Genomic DNA, 21689 nt, shown 5'->3' on the forward strand with positions numbered 1-21689 from the left:
ATTTGCTGCTTGACGTAATCGCAAAAAAAACGGACTATCCATACGCGCCATTGCCCATGCTTTTTTTTCCACAAGTCCTCGTTGTCTTAAACCGATTACTCATACGTATTCTCATACGGATCAGCATCATCGATATCATCATCCTCGCCGTTATCAAAGTACTGTTCAGCGTTGTAATCGTCGTCCGACTCCTCCGAGTCGGTAGAAGCAGCAGACCAGTTGTCTTCTTCGTCCACGGCATCCGGCTTATCCTCGTCTGCGTCTTCTTCGTCCTCGTCGCCGTCTTCATCGCCTTCTTCTTCGGCGCGGGCTTCGGCTTCGTTGGTGCGCAGCTGCTCGGATCGGATGAGGCGCTCGATTTGGGATTCGGCGTTTACTTTGGTGACGCCCAGGGTGCGGCGCTTTTTGGTGGTGGCACCGTCGGCGCGGGTGCCGTCTACGTCGAGAGTTGGGCGGAGCTCGGCAGGGAAGAGGTCGACGACTGTGGGTTTTGTCAGGTCTTGTTGCTATAGGCGTGTTGGTCTACGCGATCTACTTACCGTATGGGCGGGCGTCTAGCTTGGGTAGTCTTCTTCGAACTTTTAGGTACTTGGCAGAATACGTCTGGTTGCCGGTGAAAGGGTCAAAAAGCGAGGCCTCGGTAGGTGCGGGCTCGTTGGCTTTCCTCTTGAGGCCGTTCTTCATGCCGTCGTTGAGGATGGTGTAGAAAGGTCCCTCATGGATGCGGTCGCGTACTGCAAGGTGGTGCCGGACCACACCGAGCTCATCGTCTGTTGGTGGAGGCGCCTGTGGGGGAGGAGCTTCCTGTTCATGTCTCAGCGAGTGGTCCAAAGGCGTGCTGCGAGCGCATGATATCAAGCCGGGCAACGCGATGCGCCAAGCCCATCGTGCTCACTTGAATTGCACAGAGTCAAGTAGATACACTAGAATAGGGGGAGCTCACGGGAAAACGCTCAGCAGGGCCTTTTTGGATGTCGAGGCCAGTCAGATCCCAGTTGAGCTCTGTGCCTGCAATAGTAACTGTTCCTCGCGCGGGATTGAAGGCTCCGCGTGCACCACCTCGCCCTCCGCCCCGTCCTCCTCTTGCTGCTGGCGGCATATTTACAATAAGCCTGCGCGACCCGTGTGCTGGTTCCGCCGCGATCAAGGCCAAGGGCGATGTCGTCAAGTTAAGAGTTGGGCAAAGTTGCCGAGTCAGAAATTATTTGGGTGCAGCTCGAGCCGCGGTCTGCTAGGGCTGAGAGTGGGGTCCAATCTGCATCCACCAACCTATCACCCCGCCACACGCCGCCCCTCACCTATTCCAGGCTACAGGGAACGCGTGCATTCGACCTGGTACGCGAAATCACATGAGTCGGAGCTAGAACATTCCTCTACAGCTTATTCTATCAGCTATACTCCAGACTAGGAGCAAGACAGAGGTCATTACAATTCTAACTTGAGTCCTTATCCTCTCAACTGTACCGTCTGTCCCACTGGAGCTCAACCATGGCCACATCAACAGCAGTCCTCAGTGAGCTCTCGGACCATCTGCAAAAGGTCGATCAAGATCCTACCTGTCCGTTGGATACAGACCTGCTCGAACGATGCGAGCTCTCCACAAACACTCCTGAATACAGGAGCCACGTCTGGAAGGACACTAGATCGCTTTTCCTACAAATAGCCGTCTTGTTACCCAAACTTCAGCAGGACCCGTCGCCACTCGTCCATTTCATCGTCAAGTTGGCTGGACCATACCGGTTTGAGGACATCAAAGATATCGACTTTGAGATTGGCCTCGATCTCCAAGCTACTCCATTCCACAGTCTTCTGCTCACACTGCTCGAGAAGGCTACCGCAACTAGCACAGATGCCCAGGCCCTCGCCAACCGTCCATCAGTCATATTAGCCACAGTCCGTCTGTGGCTTTGCACGCAAAATGAAGGAGTTGCAACGCAAGCCGAAGACCTTCTCACTTCACTACTAGAAGTATCAAAGAATGAGCCTGTGGCCATCGATGGCAAGTCCTCACTACATACATACGGCACTGGTCCCATGTGGCGACGGCTTTTCAGTGACCGCGACATCAGTTCGCTATACTATCACTACACATCTCTGAAACAGCTCACTTCACCCTCACTTCCGCTTCTGAGCAAGCGGGACAAGACTATCTCCCAAGCTAGGTTGCTATCATGGCTACCGCGCGTTGCCGCTATGGACTGGAATGCTATAGTCTCTTCATATGGTCTCCCTGTCGAGCAAGAAGTCGGCTTGAAAGAAAATCAAGGCTTACTCCACTACGCCGCATTGAAGATGGTCGATACTGAAGACGACATGCTGATGCATATGTCACTCATCCAGTTCTATAGCGTACTCATCACAAAAGTCCAGACCAGGCCTCATCTCTCTCATTATGACTCGAGCCTCTCCTTGGACTTCCTAAAACAGGAAGGCATTCACAAGCGCCTGATCGACTTTCATACCTCAGAAAATCCCGGTGTGGATCATTCTTTTCTGAGCAATCGGACAGCACAGTATATCAGCGACTACGCCTCATGTTACCCTGAGAACTTCGAGATGAGCAGTGAGATGCCAATCATTCGCGCCTACGTCCATCGCAATATCCGGAAGTGCGAAGCAAGCAATCTGAGCATTATCGCTGCAATGCCGAGATCGACACTGATACCGCGGGGAGTCTCTGGGCCAGCTTGGGACGACTGTGTCATTATAGATATGCCAATTACCAGAACAAACCAAGATGCGCTGAAGACATTAGCAGCCATCTTCCACGGTCCGCCAAAGGAAGAAATCGCATTCCCACAGACTGAAACCCTAGGTTCTGATGGCAAGCGTACACAGACTGAAGCCATATATGCGCGTCTCCTGACTTCCCTTTTCTGGAGCAAGAAACCAACCATGTTTGCTGACTTGACGACGCATATGGAGACTATTGCTATGAAGGAAAACGCACTGGCTGCTCTGACGCTCGTGGGTGCCCTCATCACGGCTTCATGGTCTACCGAACCCCTGCCAGATGTTCCCGTCAACGACTCAACATATGCCCGTCTCAACTCCTTCCCAAAGTCCGGCGTCGATCTGATCCTCGATCCCAGCATCAGTGGCGGCGTATTACCTTCCCTGTTGAAACCAGCTACGACCTTTTCCAACCTCGTCGGCGGTCGTGGTGATGCAGAGAACGCGGCCTACATCGTTGCAACTGCAAAGTTCGAGGTCTTGAAGACGCTAGGGAGGAAGCTCGAACAAAATGGTGATAGACAAGACGTGCTTGCCATGGTCAGGAGGAGAGTTGGCGAAGGTGTTTGGGGTGACAACTCCAATGCAGGTAGCAGAATCGGGACACTGGAGTTGTAATCGGTCACTGTTGCACAGGAAGCCTCTCACTATCATGTCTCCACATCCAGTGCGACTTACGAGGACTGATACCAAGGAACACTGGGTTCATTCCGCCATGAACGATTGATTGTAAAGATATTGAAGAGAACAAGATGAAAAAAGATAATTGCCTCAACTGGTGAGCCTCTCTACGTTTGCGATCTTCCTTGTTATGAATATGTTTCACGGTTAATTCAAGTCAAAGAGACAATAAAAAAAAGAGAAGGAAAAAAAGAACCTGGGGTATCTAGATGGATCTAGACGAATGCTGATGAGAGTGGGACTTGAACCCACGCCACTTTCGTGACCAGGAATATAATGTTAAGATAACCTTAACCTGGCGCCATAACCAACTCGGCCATCTCACCATTTGATTGGTTGTTCGATGACTAGTTTTGTATTTGCATCACATGTTACCTTGAGTGATAAAGCAACAAAAACGAAAGGAATTAACAAATTCATCTGAGAATATCATATGGACACAAGGGTTGTATGTGGGCGAAGTGCGGGAAGCTAGAGATTTTTTTGGCGAGTGGGGCCAGGGACTAGTAGTAAAGAAAAAATGTCAACATGAACAACGTTAAACAACGTCGCGGTGGAGGGAACACAAAAGAATCTCATATGAGGAATTGTTGAGTTCAAATCATTGCTATTGCTTGTTTTTGATCGTTATATTATCCATTATATATTAAATGCCATTATAGATGCAGGTGTATTGCACCAGAGCAAAGGGGCTTTGAATCCATAACTTGAGGAATAGCCAAAACGGACATGACCTATTACATGAAAATTACGTTCTCAAGTGCCAAAAATAATGGCTCGAGAGTGGTTGTAGGGCATCAGAGTACGCTGTGCAGGTTAAAAAGCAACCGACAAACCAACACTGTTGTGTCTGGTTAAGTCTAATAAAACGTCGGTATTCACCACATACAGCGCTGATTGGCGTAGTTCCACTCGAATGCGCTCATAATACCGTAATAATGCGCTAGAGCGCCCAGAACAACAGCGATGTGGAAAATCTGATGTGACGCGCCGCAAACGTCGTATCGCTTTGGTTTCCAGGATTCTGGGAAATGCGCCTACAAATGCAAGTTAACATAAAAAGCAATCAAATTAATACCAACGTCAGCCAAAGACGTACTGCGTAAAACCCAACTCCGATGAGTATCAAAACGCCCTCGAGGAAGTAGTAGCGTAAGCCAGATTGCTGGTCTAGCTGGGAGTAAGGGAAAATACTAGCAGCATGGATAATCGGCGCAAAAGCAGATAAGCCCATAGCAACGAACGTGGACAGACGTAAATACTTCCACTTCGGGCCCTGCAAGCCCGGACTAAGAACAATTGTCGCAGTCATAGTTCCCAGCGTAATAATCTGTATCCCCAAAAGTCAACACCAAGTCCTTAAAGCAAATCCCAACCTTAGCGGCAAGGGGGTGGCGGGGAGGAGGGAAAGGAAACAAACATACCATACTCCAATACACTTTCTGCAACTGGGGTTCACAATAAAACGCAAAATAAATCCCGGGAATAAACGACCCAACGATCTGTACCACAATACCCACATAATCAAGTCGCACCCAGAGCTCCGCAAACGTACGTGAGTGGCAGATGAGCGTATGATACGCCGCCGACGTGCCAAAGCAAATCACGCACGTGCTCAGGAACACGCGGAACATGACTTCATCTTTCCACGTTGCGTGCGGGAACTGCGCTGCAAAGGAGGTGCTGAAGGAGTGGCTGAAGAAGAGACTGAGGAGTGCGGGGAGAAGGTGCGAGTAGATATTGATGGTTTCGTTGTGGAGGTAGGTCAGGCTTTGGAGGCAGAGGCGCGTGGATTTTGTGATGGGGCGGTAGGCGGTTTGGATGAAGGAGTTGTGGGCGTACCAAGCAGGCAGGTCGGTGCTTTGATGCAGTTTCGGGACGGTAAAAGGGAACAGTGGCTTTGAGGATGTTGTGGAGCGTGGATCCTGGTGGGATGTCATGATTTAAAAAAAAAGTGTGCTTTGTTGTTGTTGCGGTCCTCCGGGTATAGTAAGGAAGAGTGTCGTTGTTGTCATGTGCAAAAGGGGTAAATTATCAAAGATTATTGTAAAAGTTTGACTGGGTGTTCCGCTCAAAACCATGGGAAGAAACGTCGTGCGAATTAATAAAATGCGCAGGACGTTAGTCTCATCACGCCTGGTGTGCAGGCGCAAAAGGAATGAGTGAGAACTCAAAAGCGCGGGATTCAAGCTTTCCTTGCGCATGACCCCGGCTATACGCGATCGAGTCGAAGCGGGTCAATTTCGGGACTAGGATCAAGAGGCGATCCCCGGGGCAGGGTAACTGCAGTTGTAAGCAATAACGCAAGGGCCTCGGAATCTCAAATATCTACCGCTCGATCGCATGTGGAGAGCGACTGCAGCAATGTGCACGTAGTACATGACTTGCGCTCAGATTTCGTGGTTTTGAGTCCGCTATGTACCTAGTAGTAGTTGTAGTACTTTTACGTTGCAGTAGCGTATTACTATGTTGCGTTTGTCCACGCAACGACGAGACAGCACGACTTCTTATGTCAAGCATCAGGCTGTACTTAACATCATCATAATTTTGCAGGTAATTCTGCAAACCTCAAAATTTTCTAGTCGTAGATGCGCATCTCAAAGTGCATAGAAGTTTGCATAGTCCCAAGATACCTCGCCAGGGCTGTTTGTAAGGCAGCCATGTCTGTTGATTCCCGCTCTGCAGAACATTCGCGCCTTCTAACTCACAACAACGACTCTTCCCTTATGCAATCCCTCTCATGACTCACAACACGGGCTCTTATCCTTGACAACTAATTACTAAGAAGTAGCATCGAAAAGAGAGGCCAATACCACAGCTGATGTAGTGCGCGGATTAGAATTTCCTAGTAAACATTTTGCCGGAGTTGCTGTTTCACATCCGCGGTGTCGGGCCTGGTACAGCTCATATACCACTCAAAAAATGTCGTTGAATACACCAATCATACACTCCGCAATCTGAATGTCGGCCTCGGGCTGACAAGGCTGACAGCTATTATACTTGGGCAAAATATGCAGGTCTTGCTTGGCAATAGTTGCAGCCAGGCCAGTACCCTACAAGTAACCCTAGTAAGTAGAAGGCATCCAATCAGCCGCACAAAAAAAACCGCCACATGTCCCTACTACGCTATCTTCTAAGCAGCTTTTTCGCTAGTTGCTACTAGTACACAACCCGATTAGCGCTGACTTTGTTCACTCTGGCGGCGCCCGCTTAGGCAGGCCTGCCCGCCTCCTTGACTCGAAAACGAACGTCGTGCAAGGGGCTTGGGGAGCATCTGGTTGCCCGTTTCTCCAGGTTAACCAGGTGCGAATGAGGGTTCAAACGTTCACACATACATATAAGTTACTAACTGTGCCAACACAGAAATCGCTATGGTACCTCCCCTCTTAAACGTCACTGAAATTCTTCAGAAAGATACTTTGCATGCTGCATCAACGTACGAGCAATGTCCTTCCACCTAGGGCACATACTCTGAGACTACTACTAACACATGACTATCCAGATCCCGTTATAGCACCACCATGCCTCCTCGCAGAAACACAGCTACCTCGCCTATCCTACCTACTCACAACCAATCTCTATCTGCCAACTGCCAACAAGCATCTTCCGATCGTTCAAATCGGCGACATAGGCAACATAAGCGCAAGCGCGCTGCACCTTGGTACAAATGCGGCGAGAACGTCTGGCGCTCCCGACTAGATACCGCAAGTCACGTCGGGATATGTCTTGCCGCCCTCATAACACTTATTTTCTTCCTCCGACGAAGCGATCCACCAGCGAAATAGCGAAGGAAATGTGCATTACTTCTTCAATTTTGTTTTTCATGATTATAGAGTTGTACAGGGCAATAAGGGCTAAGGTAGATCATCATTGTATGCAAACCCAGCATTTACGTCCCCAGCATTTGCAAATCTCGTACTATCGGAGCGATTTCGTTTTTTTTTCAAGACAGTCTAGACATGTTACACGCAAGTTACTCCAACCCTTCTGATTTTGTTTTCTAAAAAAAATCTTACATGGATGTTGTTTCACGTATCACTTGTGCAGCATATCGCACATTGCTAGTATGAAGAGAGATACCTTTCCCTCACGTACATCATTCACCCACCACCACCCCTACTTACCAAGATCTTGTAATCTGAATCCCCACATACTTTTACATAGCCAAAGAACATTCTTTATGTGTTCCGTCAAATGATAGATATTAATCGTATATCTCCCTTACCAAGTCCACCACAAACCACCACACCTAAAACTAACAAGTACCCAACTTTTCCTCAAGCATCTTCCACTCCACCACCTTCGACCCTATCTTCGTCGCAAAACCCCCAACTTTCTTGCTACATGGAAAATCCACCGTTTAAACGTCTTCCATATCCAAATATCCCCCAAAACCGACCAAGCATTTCTCCCCAGATATAGCCATTCATTAGCTTGTCCCCCAGAATAGTCGCTCAGTGGCGTATGCCCCCCTGAATCACTGCACCACCAACAATCACCAACCAGACTTTTCCTCACAAATCACTCACTCCACCAATCCACAAACTATCATTGATTCGGAAAAATCCCCATTTTATTGATCTCACCCCATGGCAGTAAAATCCCTTCCAAATCTCCACCAATCAAACGCCCACGCTGATGAATATTTCTTCCCAAAAAAAAGAACAAGTGCAAAATGAATCCGAGTCTTCTATATTCAAAATACATAGAGACCCCCAAGTCCTATTTTTTTTTCCTAAACGACTTCAATCTTCTTCACTCGGGGAAAAAAAATAACCTCAGGGAATTAATTAATCTCCTACTCCCCAATCTCCATGCCCTCGGCCCTCTTCCTGTACATTTCTCGTCGCTCAAACGCCTCTGGATCTTTACCCGCAGCCTCAATAATATCCACCTTGGGCTGTTCCTCCGTCATGTCAACGCGACCAGGTCGTCTCGGCCTCAAGCTCGTCCGTTGAGTAATGGGGTAAAAGTACGCTGCCTTTTGCAATTTGGTGTCGCGCAGGGGTTCAGACTCGTGTTTGTTGGGGTCGTGTAGGGCAAGGGCGACAACGTCGCCATAGGTATCGCTAGGGTCACCAACTTGTTGCGATGTCTCGTAGGTACGGATGTTGTCGTATTTGAAGCACTTGCGGGGCTGGCCTTCGTCGTCTTCGGCAATGTCAAAGTCGATATCGGCTTCGTTAGTGGGGTCGTGTGTGGTGAAGTTGCGCTTGATGCCACGGACTTTGCTCTTGTCCGAGGGTAGGAAGAACTCGAATTGGTAGCGTGCAATGGGTGGTGGGACTGTTGGGTCGAGTTTGTGTGCTTGGAGGTCTTCCATGTATCGTTCTTGGTCTTGGATGGTCTGACCAGCAGGACGGAGAAGAGCGACGTCAAGTCGTGGGTCGTACGAGGGGTCGAGCGGATTGTTGATAGGTGGTGCGGTGAACTTAAAGACCATATATCCGCCAGTATCGGGCGTAGCGTCCCAGTCTGGAAGAAGCGGGTACGAGTCGAGCAGCTTGAGATTGGGGTTCCTGGGATGCTTGGGCTTGTTCCATGCCAGCCGCTCTTCAGGTGTTGACTCTGCCGCCCTAATGTTCTCTGCATTGTCCTGTCCATTGTATGCATCTGCTGGGTAGGCAATGTTGAATCCCTTGAGAATGTGTCGCGAGATGTTTGTAGGATCATCGAGGGACGTCTCCACTTGCTTCCGCTTCCTACGCAGGCGCATAGTATTGGACGAGTTACTCGATTCGAACTTGGAACCGCCAGTGGTACTTGAGGTAACGTATTCTGTTCGCCGCAAAAATGTAGCGCCAGAGACGTGGCTGGTACTCTTTCCAAGCGCATTTGGCGGTCGCATCAGCGCCTTATCTGCGGCACTAAGCGGCGGTGGGTGAGGCATAGCCTGAATAGCTATACGACGCGTCAATCGCTGTGCGCCATTTGCGCTGCTGCAGGTTCACTTACCAGACTCGTCCCCATCGAATACCTTGGGAATACCGACAAGATCGATGGGCATACCCAGCTCAGCATCGGCTTCAATATTCAGCGATTGCTCTCGCGCAAGCCTTGATGCAAAGCCTGCCGACGTGTACTGCCCGCTCGAGAGGCCGGTGTTGGGAATGTCTAGCAGCTTGGGTGGACATGGTGGTGGAGGCAGCGCATTCGAATATCTGATTTTCGCAATATAGTCCTGGTGGACGACTGGGCGTCCGGAGCTCATCTCGTCAGGTTAGTACAAATTTCTGCTGATGGTGGTGGTTGCGCGGTTATGAGAGGGCCAAAGAAAGTTGATGAAGCTCGGAATGCCGACGCGCACCAGGCCTCGCCGCGCCAAGACCATCCCACGCTATCACCAGGGGCGTCGTTCGAGTCCCATACATACTACTCAACAACTACAACGTTCAATACACCGCTTTGCTCTCGAACGCCCGGTTTTCGGAAAGCCAGCACACTTTGCACAATACGAAATTCATGTGTAAACATAACGACCGTAATAATTATTATATAGATGTTGTATAAAGACCCGGCTCCTATGTACAGCCAACACTCATACTATTATCCAGGGTCTGTGCTGTCTAATGCCACCATCAAATGCATAACTGCGTTTTCCCTGTACCAAAAAACGCCATTTTCGTGCCAGCTCGACATCGAGACTGGCGGACAGAAAAGTCAGCCAGGACCGACGTCTCTCCATACGCATTACAATTGTTCATTGCTCTTTTACTGGGCCTTCCTGAGCTTGGCCATCTTGCGCTCTCTGCGCTTCTTGGAGGCCTCAGCACCAGCCTCGGTATCAAGGACAAAGTCCCACCACCTGAAGCTGCTAGCGTAGTTGCCAATGAACTTTTCGTGGTGAACGTCGTGGTGCTCAGCACCTGCCCAGAAAGGCAGGATATGGTGCAGACTCCAGGGGAACTCGTAGCCGCTGTGGGCATCAATGGCTTGGAATAGACGTAGCACAATCCAGCAATACATGGTCAGGATATGAAGGTCCTTGGTGATGGCGCACCACACAATGGGAACACCGACACTGCCGAAACCCAGAACCATGACCTCAATGGGCGAGGCGTACTCTGCGGCGAGACCGAAGGGGGCAGAGTATTGGTGGTGAATCTTGTGGATGTTCTTGTACAGGAATGAGCTGGCGTGCATGAGGCGGTGGGCCCAGTAGTGCCATGCGTCCTCGAAAACGAAGAAGATGGCAATCTGGTATGCCATCTTGTAGATGCTGGGGAAAGGAACAGAGGTCTGGAGGCCAAAGTACTGGCACATGGGGTGGAACAGCCAGATCTGAGGGAGTTCGACAGTGAAGTGGGAGAGGAGGACGAGGAGGGCGCATTGTGTCTGTTCCCAAGCAGTAGGAATTTTGTTCTACGGCGAATTAGCCTCGTTCATGCCAAGCCCGTGTTGTTGGTAACGCACCTGTTGGATCTTAAAGCGGTTGAAGTAGGGTATGCAGTCAATGATGATCCAGGGAAGCGAGCGGCCGAAGTAGAAAACCTCGTGAATGGTAAAAGACATGATGCCCGTGGCCAGGATATCGTTGCCCATCCACGCATACCAGGTCATCCACATCCTCTCGAGGTAGTTGAGCTGGACATTGTACTTGGAAATCTCTTCAAAGGAGCCCCAGTACGTGTCCTGCGCCATGGGCGACAGGATTGAGGTTGCGTTGTTCCTGGAGCGGGTAAGCATGTGTTGATGTGCGGGATGCGGACTGCGTCGGGGACGTACATTTTGCAGGGTCGCGATGCGCAGCACAACCGTTGTGGGTGGCTCTATTTTGTACCAGAGACTAGAGGAAAAAAGAAGGAATGACTGCAGGGAGCAGAGGTGGTGAGGGAGCGATTGGCGGTAACGCAGTGAGGGTACGAGCAAAGTAGCGGCAAAGGAGGCGGCGGATTAAGTAAATTGCAGATTGGCGGCGCCCTGATCGCCATTCGTACCACTTTCGCCACCAAGGTTCACTGCTGTTCCGGAAGGCCGACGCGTCCACACCACGGCACTAGTGCCTGCCCAGAGATGCGTCCTTGCCGGCTGGCCAATCACACGCCGCCCGCTACGGCCGCTCTGGGCTGACCGCCTTCTGCCACATAGGGGCAGCTGGTGTCAAGCCGCTGCCGAAAGATTCTCGCCATGTCCTCTACGCCGCTCCCTCGGTGGATCGTGTCACGGTGAGCCCACCAACCGCTGATTACACATGGACAGCCGCCAAACCGGCATCTGTGGCGTCCATCGGCATGTCATACCACCATGGCCAATTGTGGCGTTACCACCAAGTCTTGCCAAGAAGGGGTATACTGCCTCTTCATCCCGAGAGAATTCAAACGGCAGAGCAGCCAGACATACCCCTGCGCGCTAGCTTATCGGTATGGATCATGATGTTATCTATTGTACGTATCGTATACCCGTTGCCTCCAACTCCGGTCTTGCGACTTGCCCTCAACCAGACAGTACGCCTTGTTAGAATATACCCAGAACATGTTCACAACGTATCTTGTATATGGAAATAAGGAGCCTCAAGTGGGGTGCGGCACTTCCCAAATACAATCCTTCCCAACAGGCTCGATTGGCTCAAGAACCCACTCAGGTCGCCTGAACTCCCGGTTGCTCGACCCACATGTAGAGGTTGTCGAGGGAAGGATGGGCCTCCGGAGCATGCCCTGAATCAGCTCTGGTGCAGGTTCCTCAACTAGATGCGCTGCCGGACTGGGGCTATTCTGCTCTCTTCTCCTGGCCCTAGCCAGCACTTGCCGATACAGTGGCCGCAAGAACGGGATAGAGCCTGCTATGAGACCGGCGTGTTGTTCTACTTGGCTCCATATCAACACATTTGCTGTGTTTATTCTCTGCTGCTCATAGCTGGACAACCAGAGCACAATTGTGTAAAGTCGAACCACCGACGCGATGATGGCTACGATGCCCACGGAGAAGGTGGCTACAAGCTCGAGACGCCGTCTCAGTGGTATTGCCTGGAGATTCATCAAAAACGCCATCGGTACCGTCCAAATTATCACATCGGTGACGAGGTTGTAGCCAGCGTTGGAGAGCCAAAAAGGTCCTGGGGAATAACAATGCCTGGCTGTCTTACCCTTCACTCCGCCCATGAAGACCTCAAATGACCATGCATCAGCGACTGGATAGCACATGAAGATGGAGGCAAAGGCCATGGCAATTCCACCAGCAACATTGATGAACAGTAGAGCTCGAACGCCGAAGTGAAAGCGTTTGTTTGATGCGGCAATTTCATTGTAGACTGTCGTTGCATTAGCTGCATGTATATTGAACATCCAAATTTCGGAACCCCGCAATGTATGGGGTTCAAAGACGAAACGCGACTTACACAGTAGGATTGATGTTTTAACAAGGCAGAGGTCAATGATATAGTTCAGTCGATATAACCAAATCGATAGCAGAGCGCCAACGACGACCCTCTCAATTGTTTCCGGGACATTGGGCTCCAACATGTCAGTTTCTTTCACTTCAATGGGCAGTAGGGGCTTACATTGAGGCTGCTGTGGTCCATAAATTGGACCATGTACCAGTTGGCCACTGTAGATGCCCTGTGAAATGGAGCGTGAATGTCAGTCATTGTATTGTGTGCATATGTAAAAAGGTGTATCGTACCAGGTCCCTATCTGTGCTAGTGTTAGCTAGGGTTTCTTAATGGGTCATAGATGATCAACGTACAAGTGCCAGGAGCATCATCCAGTCGGGAATAGTAAGCTTTCCAACGATAAAGTACCTCGTGTAAAATCTGAGATGCGTTAGATCAGAGCCTGATGATATTTGCGTGGACACGTGCTCACCTAAGAGCTACCACTATGGTCGACATAGAGGTGAGCGCAAAGGCCAGTACAACGGAAAGCAGTCCATGAGGAGCCATGTGGGCGTAGTGTTGGTGCAAGACGAACGGCTATGTCATGGAGACAAGCAGATGGAGGTTTGCTGTGTCGGTATGAGGGAGGAGCTACACAAGTCATGTTCACGTTCGCGCGAAACGGAAACACAAGCCCTGATTATCAAACATATACACGACAGCCAATGGCCCACAACATGGCGTCCTCTAACGCCATCATGCAGCGGGCGGACGGCCACGGGATCATCATAATCATGAGTGGCTTGATCAGGAGCGGAAGCAGGCGAGCAGCGACTCAGTCTCGCCCAAACTGTCCCAAACACACAGAAGGAAATGTCTAAAGCATTGACAAAAGGATGGGATCCTGGTAATACATTACCGAAACAGGTGAGCCGGCCTGCAGGCGGAGTAACATTGCCTCGCTTCCCCACATCCAACCACGGGAGGATTCCCTAGGCGACAGTCTCTGCTGGGTCGTAGCATGGGCCGGATAAATCTTCATGTTGAAGACAGGGCCGCGCACGAGACTGCCTGCCGGTTCGATACTTGCTGTAGCCAGTGAGGGTTGCGCCCTTTGGGTGATACACCCTTCACAGCATACACAAGTATTTACATTGGATCCTGGCTCTTATTGGTGATGCGTTGTGCAGCCAAGCAGGTCATATAGCATGTAAGCCCCGGGGTCCAACTGAGTTTGTTGAATACAAGAATGCTTTGGTGCCCGACCGATCTGATTTGAGATTACGAGTCAGCATTCGAGAAGATAGGGGGAGCGGTATGTTTCGAACTGACGCCACCGCTACGACATGCGCGAGGCTGAACGCAGAGGTGTTGGGCCGACATGTCCAGTGCATACATCTCAGTTGCTCTATGCTAAGGCGTGTGACATGAAGAAGACATGGCATGCAACAAGTGGTGCTCATCGCAGAACCCTGCCTGTTGCAATTAGAGGAACAGGGAGTGCAACTCCTTGTTGGGCTGACGTGTACAAGTGCTGTTGTTGGAGGCTTTCCTAGTCTGATCGACGCTTGGATACATTACATGTCTAGACGCGTCGAGGGGCGGTGGTAGTAACGCGGAAGTGAGCCGCGGCCGCCCGCCTAGCGTGTTCTAGGTAGTGATATCATCGCCACGGGCAAAAAGTATTCATCGTCGTCGCAACTTTGTTACTCGGCATCTTCTGTTGTAGCGTCGCCTGATGCACTGTCTTTGAAATTCTAATTCTCATCGCAATGCCTTCACCTATACCATAGCCTTCTGGCTTGCGTCCCTTCCCGCCGTGCGCCTGCCCGCTGTTGCCTTCAGCGCACCTTCCCTTGATTTCAAGCTGACAGTGGCGGGGGCTTCACCTGCCAGTCTTCACTCGTCTTGACCTACGATAGATCCCTTCGAACTTCTGCCTCTTTTTCAAAGCTCGTCCTCAAAATGTCGTCGCCCTCTGCACACGAAGCGTCAGCTGTGGCGCCTGTTACCACAATTGACGACGCTCCAGCCGACGATGGCAACCAGATCCCAGACGAAGGCATCGCCTCCGATGCGGACGAAACAGAGAGACTCAAGTTTCTGACAACCGGCACTCGAGCGCAAGACGACTTGGAACGAGATATTGGCCGGCAGGCCGACCAGATGCTCATAGAGCAGGCAGATGCTCGGGACAAAAAGCGCATGGAGAAGTTGGAAGCTGAGGCAAAGCGAGCAGAGGCTGCTATACAGAAGCTCAAAAACCGTTTGGCTTTACCAGCTCTCGATACACAGAAGGCAAAGCTCCGTGGGGAGATGGCAGCATATCGACAGAAGATCGACGACCTGGATAAGGAGATGGATGGCATACAACAGCGCATCAATGATCGCCACAAAGAACCTGGGGCAGATGAAGCAGCAGGAGATAGCGCAAATGGACCCCTGCCCAACGAAACACAGCGCGAGTGGCTTATTCGCACAGGAAAAATTACGCCGTTCTCCAAGTTGGCGCAGAATCAACCGGGCTCGGGGACCCTAGGGGAGGTCATGCTGGATGCCGAGGTTGAAGACATGGTGGTTGAGGCAGCAAAAGGACCTGTTTCGCACCGTAATTTGATGAAGCCTGGCTTTGATAACGTCGAGTCTAGTTCAGAAGCTCCCAGTCCACACCCTCCAGCACGGTCTAGGAAGCGAAGGAAGGCTACTCCTGCTAGCGAGTCCGGTGCAGACCTCGGTTTTACAGACCCAGACTCTGATGATGCCTTCGAGCCTGGTATGACCGATCGCCAGCTTGCGACGTTAGATGAGTCGGACGAAGACATGCAAGACACGGCTGAAGATGACTCCTATGCAGAGGAAGCTACCGGTCGCAAGCGCAAAGCCAAGGGCAAAAAGCTAAAGAAAGCCAAAGCTGCAACTACAGAAGAAGCATTGGTTGAAGATCTTGCAGGTGTTGACGACGGTAATGAGCGAGTCTACCGGAAACGCGTAGAGACTTGGTCAAGGAACCGAGCAGCTGCAAGAAAGAAGGCGAAAGCCAATAGTGGCGAGACAACTGCGGATGAAGAAGGAGAAGAAGAGTGTTACCAGCCTCATCCTACCGAGGCCGATGCAGAGTTCGATGGTGGATTTCGAATTCCTGGTGATATATATCCAGCATTGTTCGACTACCAGAAGACGGGTGTGCAGTGGTTATGGGAACTGTATTCTCAAAACGTGGGCGGTATCATTGGAGACGAGATGGGTCTTGGTAAAACAATACAGGCCGTCAGCTTCGTTGCAGGCCTCCATTATTCAAAGCTACTTACCAAGCCTGTTATTGTAGTATGTCCAGCAACTGTCATGAAGCAGTGGGTTAATGAATTTCACCGTTGGTGGCCCGCTCTACGGGTCTCTATCCTACACACATCTGGCAGCGGTATGCTAGACACCCGACGCGAAGACCGCATAGAACGAGAGATGGAACTTCGAAACTATGGAGACTACGATACAACTCTGACTGGGGCCGGTAAAGCGGCTAAGAAAATACTCGAAAAGGTCAAGCGGGATGGACACGTACTCGTCACTACTTACTCGGGGCTGCAAACATACGCTGAGTTTCTGATTCCGACTGAATGGGAATGCGCCGTCTTAGACGAGGGACACAAGATCCGGAACCCCAACACTGCCATTACTATTCACTGCAAGGAACTTCGTACACCTAACCGCATCATCCTTTCGGGAACTCCAATGCAAAACAATCTAACGGAACTTTGGTCATTGTTCGACTTCGTTTTCCCTATGCGGCTTGGTACCCTTGTCAACTTTCGCAACCAGTTCGAATTTCCAATTAAGCGTGGAGGATATGCAAATGCTTCGAATCTAGAATTTGAGACTGCAGTTCGATGCGCTGAAACCCTGAAAGATGCTGTTAGCCCATACCTGCTCCAGCGTTTCAAGGCTGATGTTGCAACCGATTTGCCACAGAAGAAAGAACAAGTGCTGTTCTGTAAGTTGACAAAACAGCAGCGACAAGCTTATGAATCCTTTCTAGCATCAGAGGATATGAGATCCATTGCAAACGGCAAGCGCCAGATGCTTTACGGCGTTGACTATCTTCGCAAGATATGCAACCATCCTGACCTTACGGAGCACAAAACTCTGTCCAAGAAGCCTGGGTACGACTATGGCAATGCCAGTAAATCGGGAAAAATGCAGGTCGTCAAGGAGTTACTATCTCTGTGGAAGAAGGGCGGACACAAAACGTTACTCTTTGCTCAGCACCGCATCATGCTTGACATCCTGCAAAAATTCATTAGCCAGCTTCCTGACATCAACTGGCGCCGAATGGATGGCGAGACACCCATCAAGGATCGGCAAAACATGGTGGATGAGTTTAATACGGATCCGAACCTTCATGTTTTCTTACTCACCACGAAAGTCGGTGGCCTTGGTGTCAATCTCACAGGCGCCAATCGCGTTATCATATACGACCCAGATTGGAACCCGTCGACTGATATTCAGGCTCGAGAGCGATCGTGGCGTCTAGGACAGAAGCGAGAAGTTGAGATCTACCGCCTCATGTCGGCTGGTACTATCGAAGAGAAGATCTACCACCGTCAAATATTCAAGCAGTTCTTGACGAATAAAGTGCTGAAAGACCCAAAACAGCGGCAGACGTTCCAGATGAGCGATCTGCACGATTTGTTCTCACTTGGTGTTGAGAGTGCAGAGGGGGAGACAGAAACCGGCAACTTGTTTCGTGGCTCCGAAGTCAAATTCGAAGAGGATGGTAAAACAGTAGCAGGTGAAAAAGATGATGCTACTGCGGCCAAGGATCTGGCAGCTGTAAAGGGCATATCACGATCCGAAGCTTTCAAGGCTCCCGTTTCCGACTCTGAAGAAACACCCACTACGAACGAAGATGGGACTGCTACCGACGACAAAACCCCCGCCGATTCCCGTCTTATGTCAACCATATTCGCTAAAACCGGCGTCCACTCAGTGCTCGAGCACGACGCCATTATGAACTCGACAGCCGGCGGACGCAAACGCAAAGTGCAGGCCGATCCCGCCTACATCCAACGCGAAGCAAAGCGACAAGCCGCCCTGGCAGCCGAGCAGCTGAAGAAAAGCATGGAAGAAGCGAGAAACGTGCCCGCAGGAACCCCAACCTGGACCGGCCAATTCGGTCAAGCAGGACGCCCCGACGCCCCTCGCGGAGGAGGCCCATTTACGCGCGGTGGTCGCGGTGGACGCGGAGGTGCTCGCGGCGGCCTCCCCTCATCAACCTCGATCCTCAACAACCTCGCCGCGCGTCAAGGCCGGCCAGTGCCTAGCAGCAGCAGGACATCAGACGCCCCCACCGCTGCTGCCACTACCACGACGCCCCAGACTTTCCGGGGCCGCCGCATGCTCGAAATGATCCGTGACTTTATGCTTACCCACGGCGGCACAGTCCCCAGTCGAATGCTCGTCGACCACTTTGACCACTACTGTCGTGCGCAGCCTGGCAGGAACGAAGAGTTCAAGGAAATGCTCAAGTTGATTGCTACGCTTGAGAAGAGCGGGAGTGCGCAGAGGGGCAGGTGGGTGCTCAAGGATGAGTGGAGGACTCCTGCCAGGGGCGCTTCGAGTGTTCGCCGTGGGTAGGGAGATGCTAGTATTATCTATAAAGCGTTTGTGGGTGTTAGAAGAGGGAAACGTGGTAGGGAAGAAAGTTTTGAGTCCCAGATTCCTCTTCGCTGCAGGGCCAGTTTTTTTCTTTCCTCTCTGCAATTCATTCCCCAGGATGGATGGATGGAGGTGCCCTCTTTTTGTTTTTTTTCTTTCCATTTCTTTTCTTCTCGTCTATTTCCTCTGGTGATCCTTGCGTAGGGGTTTATGAGGTGTGCTTACCAAAGATACCATTTGCCCATTTCGGGATTTTTCTTATGACCATTTTGTTTTGCAGGATATTTTATTCTTTTTACATGTTGCTTATTGGGTGGGTGTGCAGAGGTATTATGTAAAATTTACTGATGGACATCAATAATGCCTGTTTGTAAGAGGATTATTCTAGAGATGTAGAGGACAATAGCAAAAATGTCCTTGAGATGTGGTGTGCATGGCAGAATATGGAGTGCGATGTTGGTGGATCATGAGACTTGGACAAGAAAAAGGGCCAGTCCCAATAGGGCACTAAACTTTGTATTCATCTTTTCTCCTCTCTCTGTTCTCTCCCCGCGCCTTTGCTACTCGGCAAGATATTATCCTATTGTTCATAGGTTTACAAGAACATCTCCTCAGCTTGTCTTTCCCATTTTCCGTTCCTAAATGACAACCTAAATTAAAAAAAACTCCTTTGCAGCGCCGGATGCTTGAGTAGTCTAAACTTTACTTCCCCTCTCCAAAAAAAGACTAAAGGAGTGTAGCTAGCGGGTCTGCCTTTGCTCCATTGTCTGCTTTGTGCAAGTCGGTCGAGAGGCAAAAAACAACAATAAACCGAGACCAACGGCCGTTGCAACACCCACGAAGATGCCGCCAATTTTTTTCTTTAAAAACAAGTAATCTAAAGGAGTGGTGAAAATGCACAGTATACACGTAGATATATCGACAGGAGTGAAGCGTAAAGAAGGAATGCCGTTATCGTAAGCGACCAAGGATCGAGTCATTGCGTTTGAGCGTCTCTGGAAGGGGGTGTGGAGGAGAGGCTAAATCGGGATGAAGTCGAGCCAGAATGGATTGTTTCATCACCACAGGCCAAATTGGTATGTGAAGTAGACTAGCGAGCCGACTGTTGTTCCGCAGGTGAAGAGCATGGTTGTGAGCGTCATTCGTTCGAGATTGGACAGGGCGGCGTTGCAGTTGGGGCAGGTCCAGCCATCTGTACTTTGTTAGTCCATGGAGTTTATCAGAGAAAAGAAATGAAGAAGACTTACCCTGGAGGGAGGTGTATGGCTGGGGCAGGTACATGCCAAAGGTGAAACCGCTGAAAGCACCCAAGTAACCAGCCCGCGGTGGTGCCGTGACAGTCGAGTTGGCGTCGTAGATGAGGAGCTGGTAGTTCTCGGTCAAGAAGGGTGCCTGGCCCTCTGGGGTCTCCTTGGTGTTCCATACCACCTGTGTCTCGGTGGAAGACATGTTGACAGAGATGGTATATGTGGCTTGGTTGGCGGTGCAGGAGGCAAGGACGTCAATGGCTGTGGGGGTGACGGAGAGGGAGGTGTAGTTCCAAGCGAATGTGATGTAGTCGCCGACCTTGTAGTATTGTGAACCAGCAAGAGCGTCTGGGGTGACCATGGTGATACCACCGGCGGGGAGTCGGGGATCAAAGGTTGTGGACTTTGTTGGCTTCTTGGTTGTCTTGCTGCCCGATGCTTTGCCTGTGGGGGTTCCGGTCTCCTTGGAGTCGGATGCGGTCTTGTTGTCGTTGTTGTCACCGCTCTTGTTGTCATTGTTGTCGCTGGTCTTGTTGTCGTTGTTGTCGCTGTTGTTGTTGTTGTTGTTGTTGTTGTTATTGTTATCACCCGTGGGCTTGGGGGCTGGTGTGCTCGCTGGGGCATCCGTCGACTTGTTGTCGTTGTTGTCGTTGTTGTTGTTGTTGTTGTTATCTACAGGTCATGGCATTAGTTATCACGCAAGGAAACGGACTGATTTCGTCTGAGAGAAACATACTGTCTTGCCGTCCAAAGAGCACCTCCTTGACGTCAGCCAGGCCATGGATATTGTCAAAAGCATCCGAAATAGCATGGGTGACTGAGGACATGGCCACAACGGCCGCGAGAATCCGAGCTGGTCTCATGTTTGCCAAGAAATTAATGCCAAAAGCTAAAGGTGATTATGTTGTTTCTTCCTCGAGTTTCGAAGGGCCGCGGAGAGGTCGCGTAGAAATTGAGCGAGTGAAGGCGCAGAGGGGCGGGCAAGAGGCTGTCGAGGACCGAGTGGGTGGTAGTGCAAGTATTCGGGGGGGCGGGAGTAGTGTCAACAACTAGGGCGGATGCAGGTGCGAGGCCAGGGTAAAAAGGGATTACGCAAGCCGTGAAGAGGGCACTCCTTCGTCCACTGAAACGAGTGACTGGCGAAGGGTAGAATTCCTGACGGAGAGGGCGCGGGAGGTGTGGGGTGGGAACGAGGGTGAGGCGGGACGGCGAGAGGGAAAGGAAGAGAGTTTGTGGATGATTCAAGGCTGATGAAAGGAGAGCCGGGCCTGGCTGGTCTTTGCGCGCAGTGGCAGCAGAGCAGCATCAGCAAGCGGGCGGCGGAGGCAAACTAAGCCAAAGGGGGCCGCCCGCCGCGCTACTGGGCCATGGACACGCTAAATATAACATTCAGGCTCCGCATCCCAATTATTGTCCGAGGTCATTCCTCATGCACTTTCGTATTGCATTCTTGCCAACACCCTTTTTTCGTCCACTTCAGTCAAGGCCATTGCGACGATCTTGCGCATGCGTCTCCCTTGCTGCTCGCGCCGTTCAAGACAGCCCAGTGCGTTGCGGCCAGCCCCCCTTCCCCCCTGTGCCGTCTTGTCCCAGCACGAAAATCTTTCTTTATTTTTGTTGCTAGATTATTCCAATTTCGGACGCTGCATAGCTACGTAGTATTCCCACACTCGTGCGGCTGAAGGTGCATCACCACACACACCACATCATCATCTCCCCATGCTGCCCTCTCATAGGTGGCTTGCTTGCGAAGATGCACCCTACCTGGTGAAACCGTTGGCCGCGATCACGACTAGGGACCCCTGAGCATATCGGGCTTAGTCCACCATTAGGCCCACCCTGCCCCCTTATGGAAATGCTCTACAAGTATGCTTTACATATACTAAAACGCGACGTTGAGGCGCAGCGTAGTAGAGTAGACGTTAATGTGACCAAGATAGATATCTTTCACATATTGTATCATACGGAAAAGCGCGCTTTACCTATCTCAGATAAGCTCTTCATATAGCTGACATACAGTATACTCAGTACTCTACATTGCTTTGTAACGGAACAGCCTCCATATG

The 21689-nt window shown here is 50.8% G+C and overlaps 10 protein-coding genes and 1 non-coding gene across 11 annotated transcripts; 3 read left to right on the forward strand and 8 right to left on the reverse strand.

The window, feature by feature from the left end:
- Window positions 1–95: 95 nt before the first annotated feature.
- PSV08DRAFT_381708 (DNA-directed RNA polymerase III, subunit Rpc31) lies at window positions 96–1167 on the reverse strand (the record flags this gene model as incomplete). The annotated part of the gene is made up of 3 exons (XM_014223423.2): window positions 944–1167; window positions 540–804; window positions 96–481 (listed from the first exon to the last, which is right to left on the reverse strand). The coding sequence occupies exons 1-3, from the start codon at window positions 1097–1099 to the stop codon at window positions 96–98; spliced, it is 807 nt and encodes a 268-aa protein (XP_014078898.1). The 5' UTR covers window positions 1100–1167.
- A 201-nt stretch (window positions 1168–1368) lies between these two features.
- Window positions 1369–3519, forward strand: PSV08DRAFT_210394 (uncharacterized protein). The gene has a single exon (XM_014223424.2). It carries the CDS (start codon window positions 1489–1491, stop codon window positions 3349–3351), a length of 1863 nt encoding a protein of 620 aa, XP_014078899.1. The 5' UTR covers window positions 1369–1488; the 3' UTR covers window positions 3352–3519.
- A 122-nt stretch (window positions 3520–3641) lies between these two features.
- Window positions 3642–3740, reverse strand: PSV08DRAFT_t72. Its single transcript has one exon. It is a non-coding gene; the product is annotated as a tRNA-Leu (tRNA).
- Window positions 3741–3995: 255 nt separating this feature from the next.
- On the reverse strand, window positions 3996–5594 carry PSV08DRAFT_334773 (hemolysin-III related-domain-containing protein). Its single transcript, XM_014223425.2, has 3 exons — window positions 4839–5594; window positions 4514–4744; window positions 3996–4451 (listed from the first exon to the last, which is right to left on the reverse strand). Exons 1-3 carry the CDS (start codon window positions 5352–5354, stop codon window positions 4293–4295), a joined length of 906 nt encoding a protein of 301 aa, XP_014078900.1. The 5' UTR covers window positions 5355–5594; the 3' UTR covers window positions 3996–4292.
- A 2618-nt stretch (window positions 5595–8212) lies between these two features.
- On the reverse strand, window positions 8213–9667 carry PSV08DRAFT_412535 (Paf1-domain-containing protein; the record flags this gene model as incomplete). Its single annotated transcript, XM_014223427.1, has 2 exons — window positions 9370–9667; window positions 8213–9315 (listed from the first exon to the last, which is right to left on the reverse strand). Exons 1-2 carry the CDS (start codon window positions 9623–9625, stop codon window positions 8213–8215), a joined length of 1359 nt encoding a protein of 452 aa, XP_014078902.1. The 5' UTR covers window positions 9626–9667.
- A 200-nt stretch (window positions 9668–9867) lies between these two features.
- Window positions 9868–11268, reverse strand: PSV08DRAFT_334786 (fatty acid hydroxylase superfamily-domain-containing protein). The gene is made up of 3 exons (XM_014223428.2): window positions 11140–11268; window positions 10828–11083; window positions 9868–10776 (listed from the first exon to the last, which is right to left on the reverse strand). Coding segments are annotated over exons 1-3 (909 nt in total). The 5' UTR covers window positions 11142–11268; the 3' UTR covers window positions 9868–10125.
- Window positions 11269–11809: 541 nt separating this feature from the next.
- Window positions 11810–13354, reverse strand: PSV08DRAFT_381720 (uncharacterized protein). The gene is made up of 6 exons (XM_014223429.2): window positions 13215–13354; window positions 13096–13162; window positions 13033–13043; window positions 12911–12968; window positions 12749–12863; window positions 11810–12661 (listed from the first exon to the last, which is right to left on the reverse strand). The coding sequence occupies exons 1-6, from the start codon at window positions 13289–13291 to the stop codon at window positions 11925–11927; spliced, it is 1065 nt and encodes a 354-aa protein (XP_014078904.1). The 5' UTR covers window positions 13292–13354; the 3' UTR covers window positions 11810–11924.
- A 1205-nt stretch (window positions 13355–14559) lies between these two features.
- Window positions 14560–18355, forward strand: PSV08DRAFT_405356 (SNF2 family N-terminal domain-containing protein; the record flags this gene model as incomplete). The annotated part of the gene is made up of 2 exons (XM_066093716.1): window positions 14560–16712; window positions 16758–18355. The coding sequence occupies exons 1-2, from the start codon at window positions 14690–14692 to the stop codon at window positions 18353–18355; spliced, it is 3621 nt and encodes a 1206-aa protein (XP_065948059.1). The 5' UTR covers window positions 14560–14689.
- A 143-nt stretch (window positions 18356–18498) lies between these two features.
- PSV08DRAFT_334844 (uncharacterized protein) lies at window positions 18499–18714 on the forward strand (the record flags this gene model as incomplete). Its single annotated transcript, XM_066092751.1, has 1 exon — window positions 18499–18714. One exon carries the CDS (start codon window positions 18499–18501, stop codon window positions 18712–18714), a length of 216 nt encoding a protein of 71 aa, XP_065948060.1.
- A 149-nt stretch (window positions 18715–18863) lies between these two features.
- Window positions 18864–19548, reverse strand: PSV08DRAFT_334849 (uncharacterized protein). The gene has a single exon (XM_066092752.1). It carries the CDS (start codon window positions 19354–19356, stop codon window positions 19117–19119), a length of 240 nt encoding a protein of 79 aa, XP_065948061.1. The 5' UTR covers window positions 19357–19548; the 3' UTR covers window positions 18864–19116.
- Window positions 19435–20486, reverse strand: PSV08DRAFT_356322 (uncharacterized protein; the record flags this gene model as incomplete). Its single annotated transcript, XM_014223431.1, has 3 exons — window positions 19435–19568; window positions 19624–20295; window positions 20360–20486. 3 exons carry the CDS (start codon window positions 20484–20486, stop codon window positions 19435–19437), a joined length of 933 nt encoding a protein of 310 aa, XP_014078906.1.
- Between the last annotated feature and the right edge of the window lie 1203 nt (window positions 20487–21689).

Source organism: Bipolaris maydis (assembly GCF_028858645.1).
Source record: "Bipolaris maydis strain C4 unplaced genomic scaffold PSV08scaffold_16, whole genome shotgun sequence".
In the NCBI taxonomy this organism is placed as follows: domain Eukaryota; kingdom Fungi; phylum Ascomycota; class Dothideomycetes; order Pleosporales; family Pleosporaceae; genus Bipolaris; species Bipolaris maydis.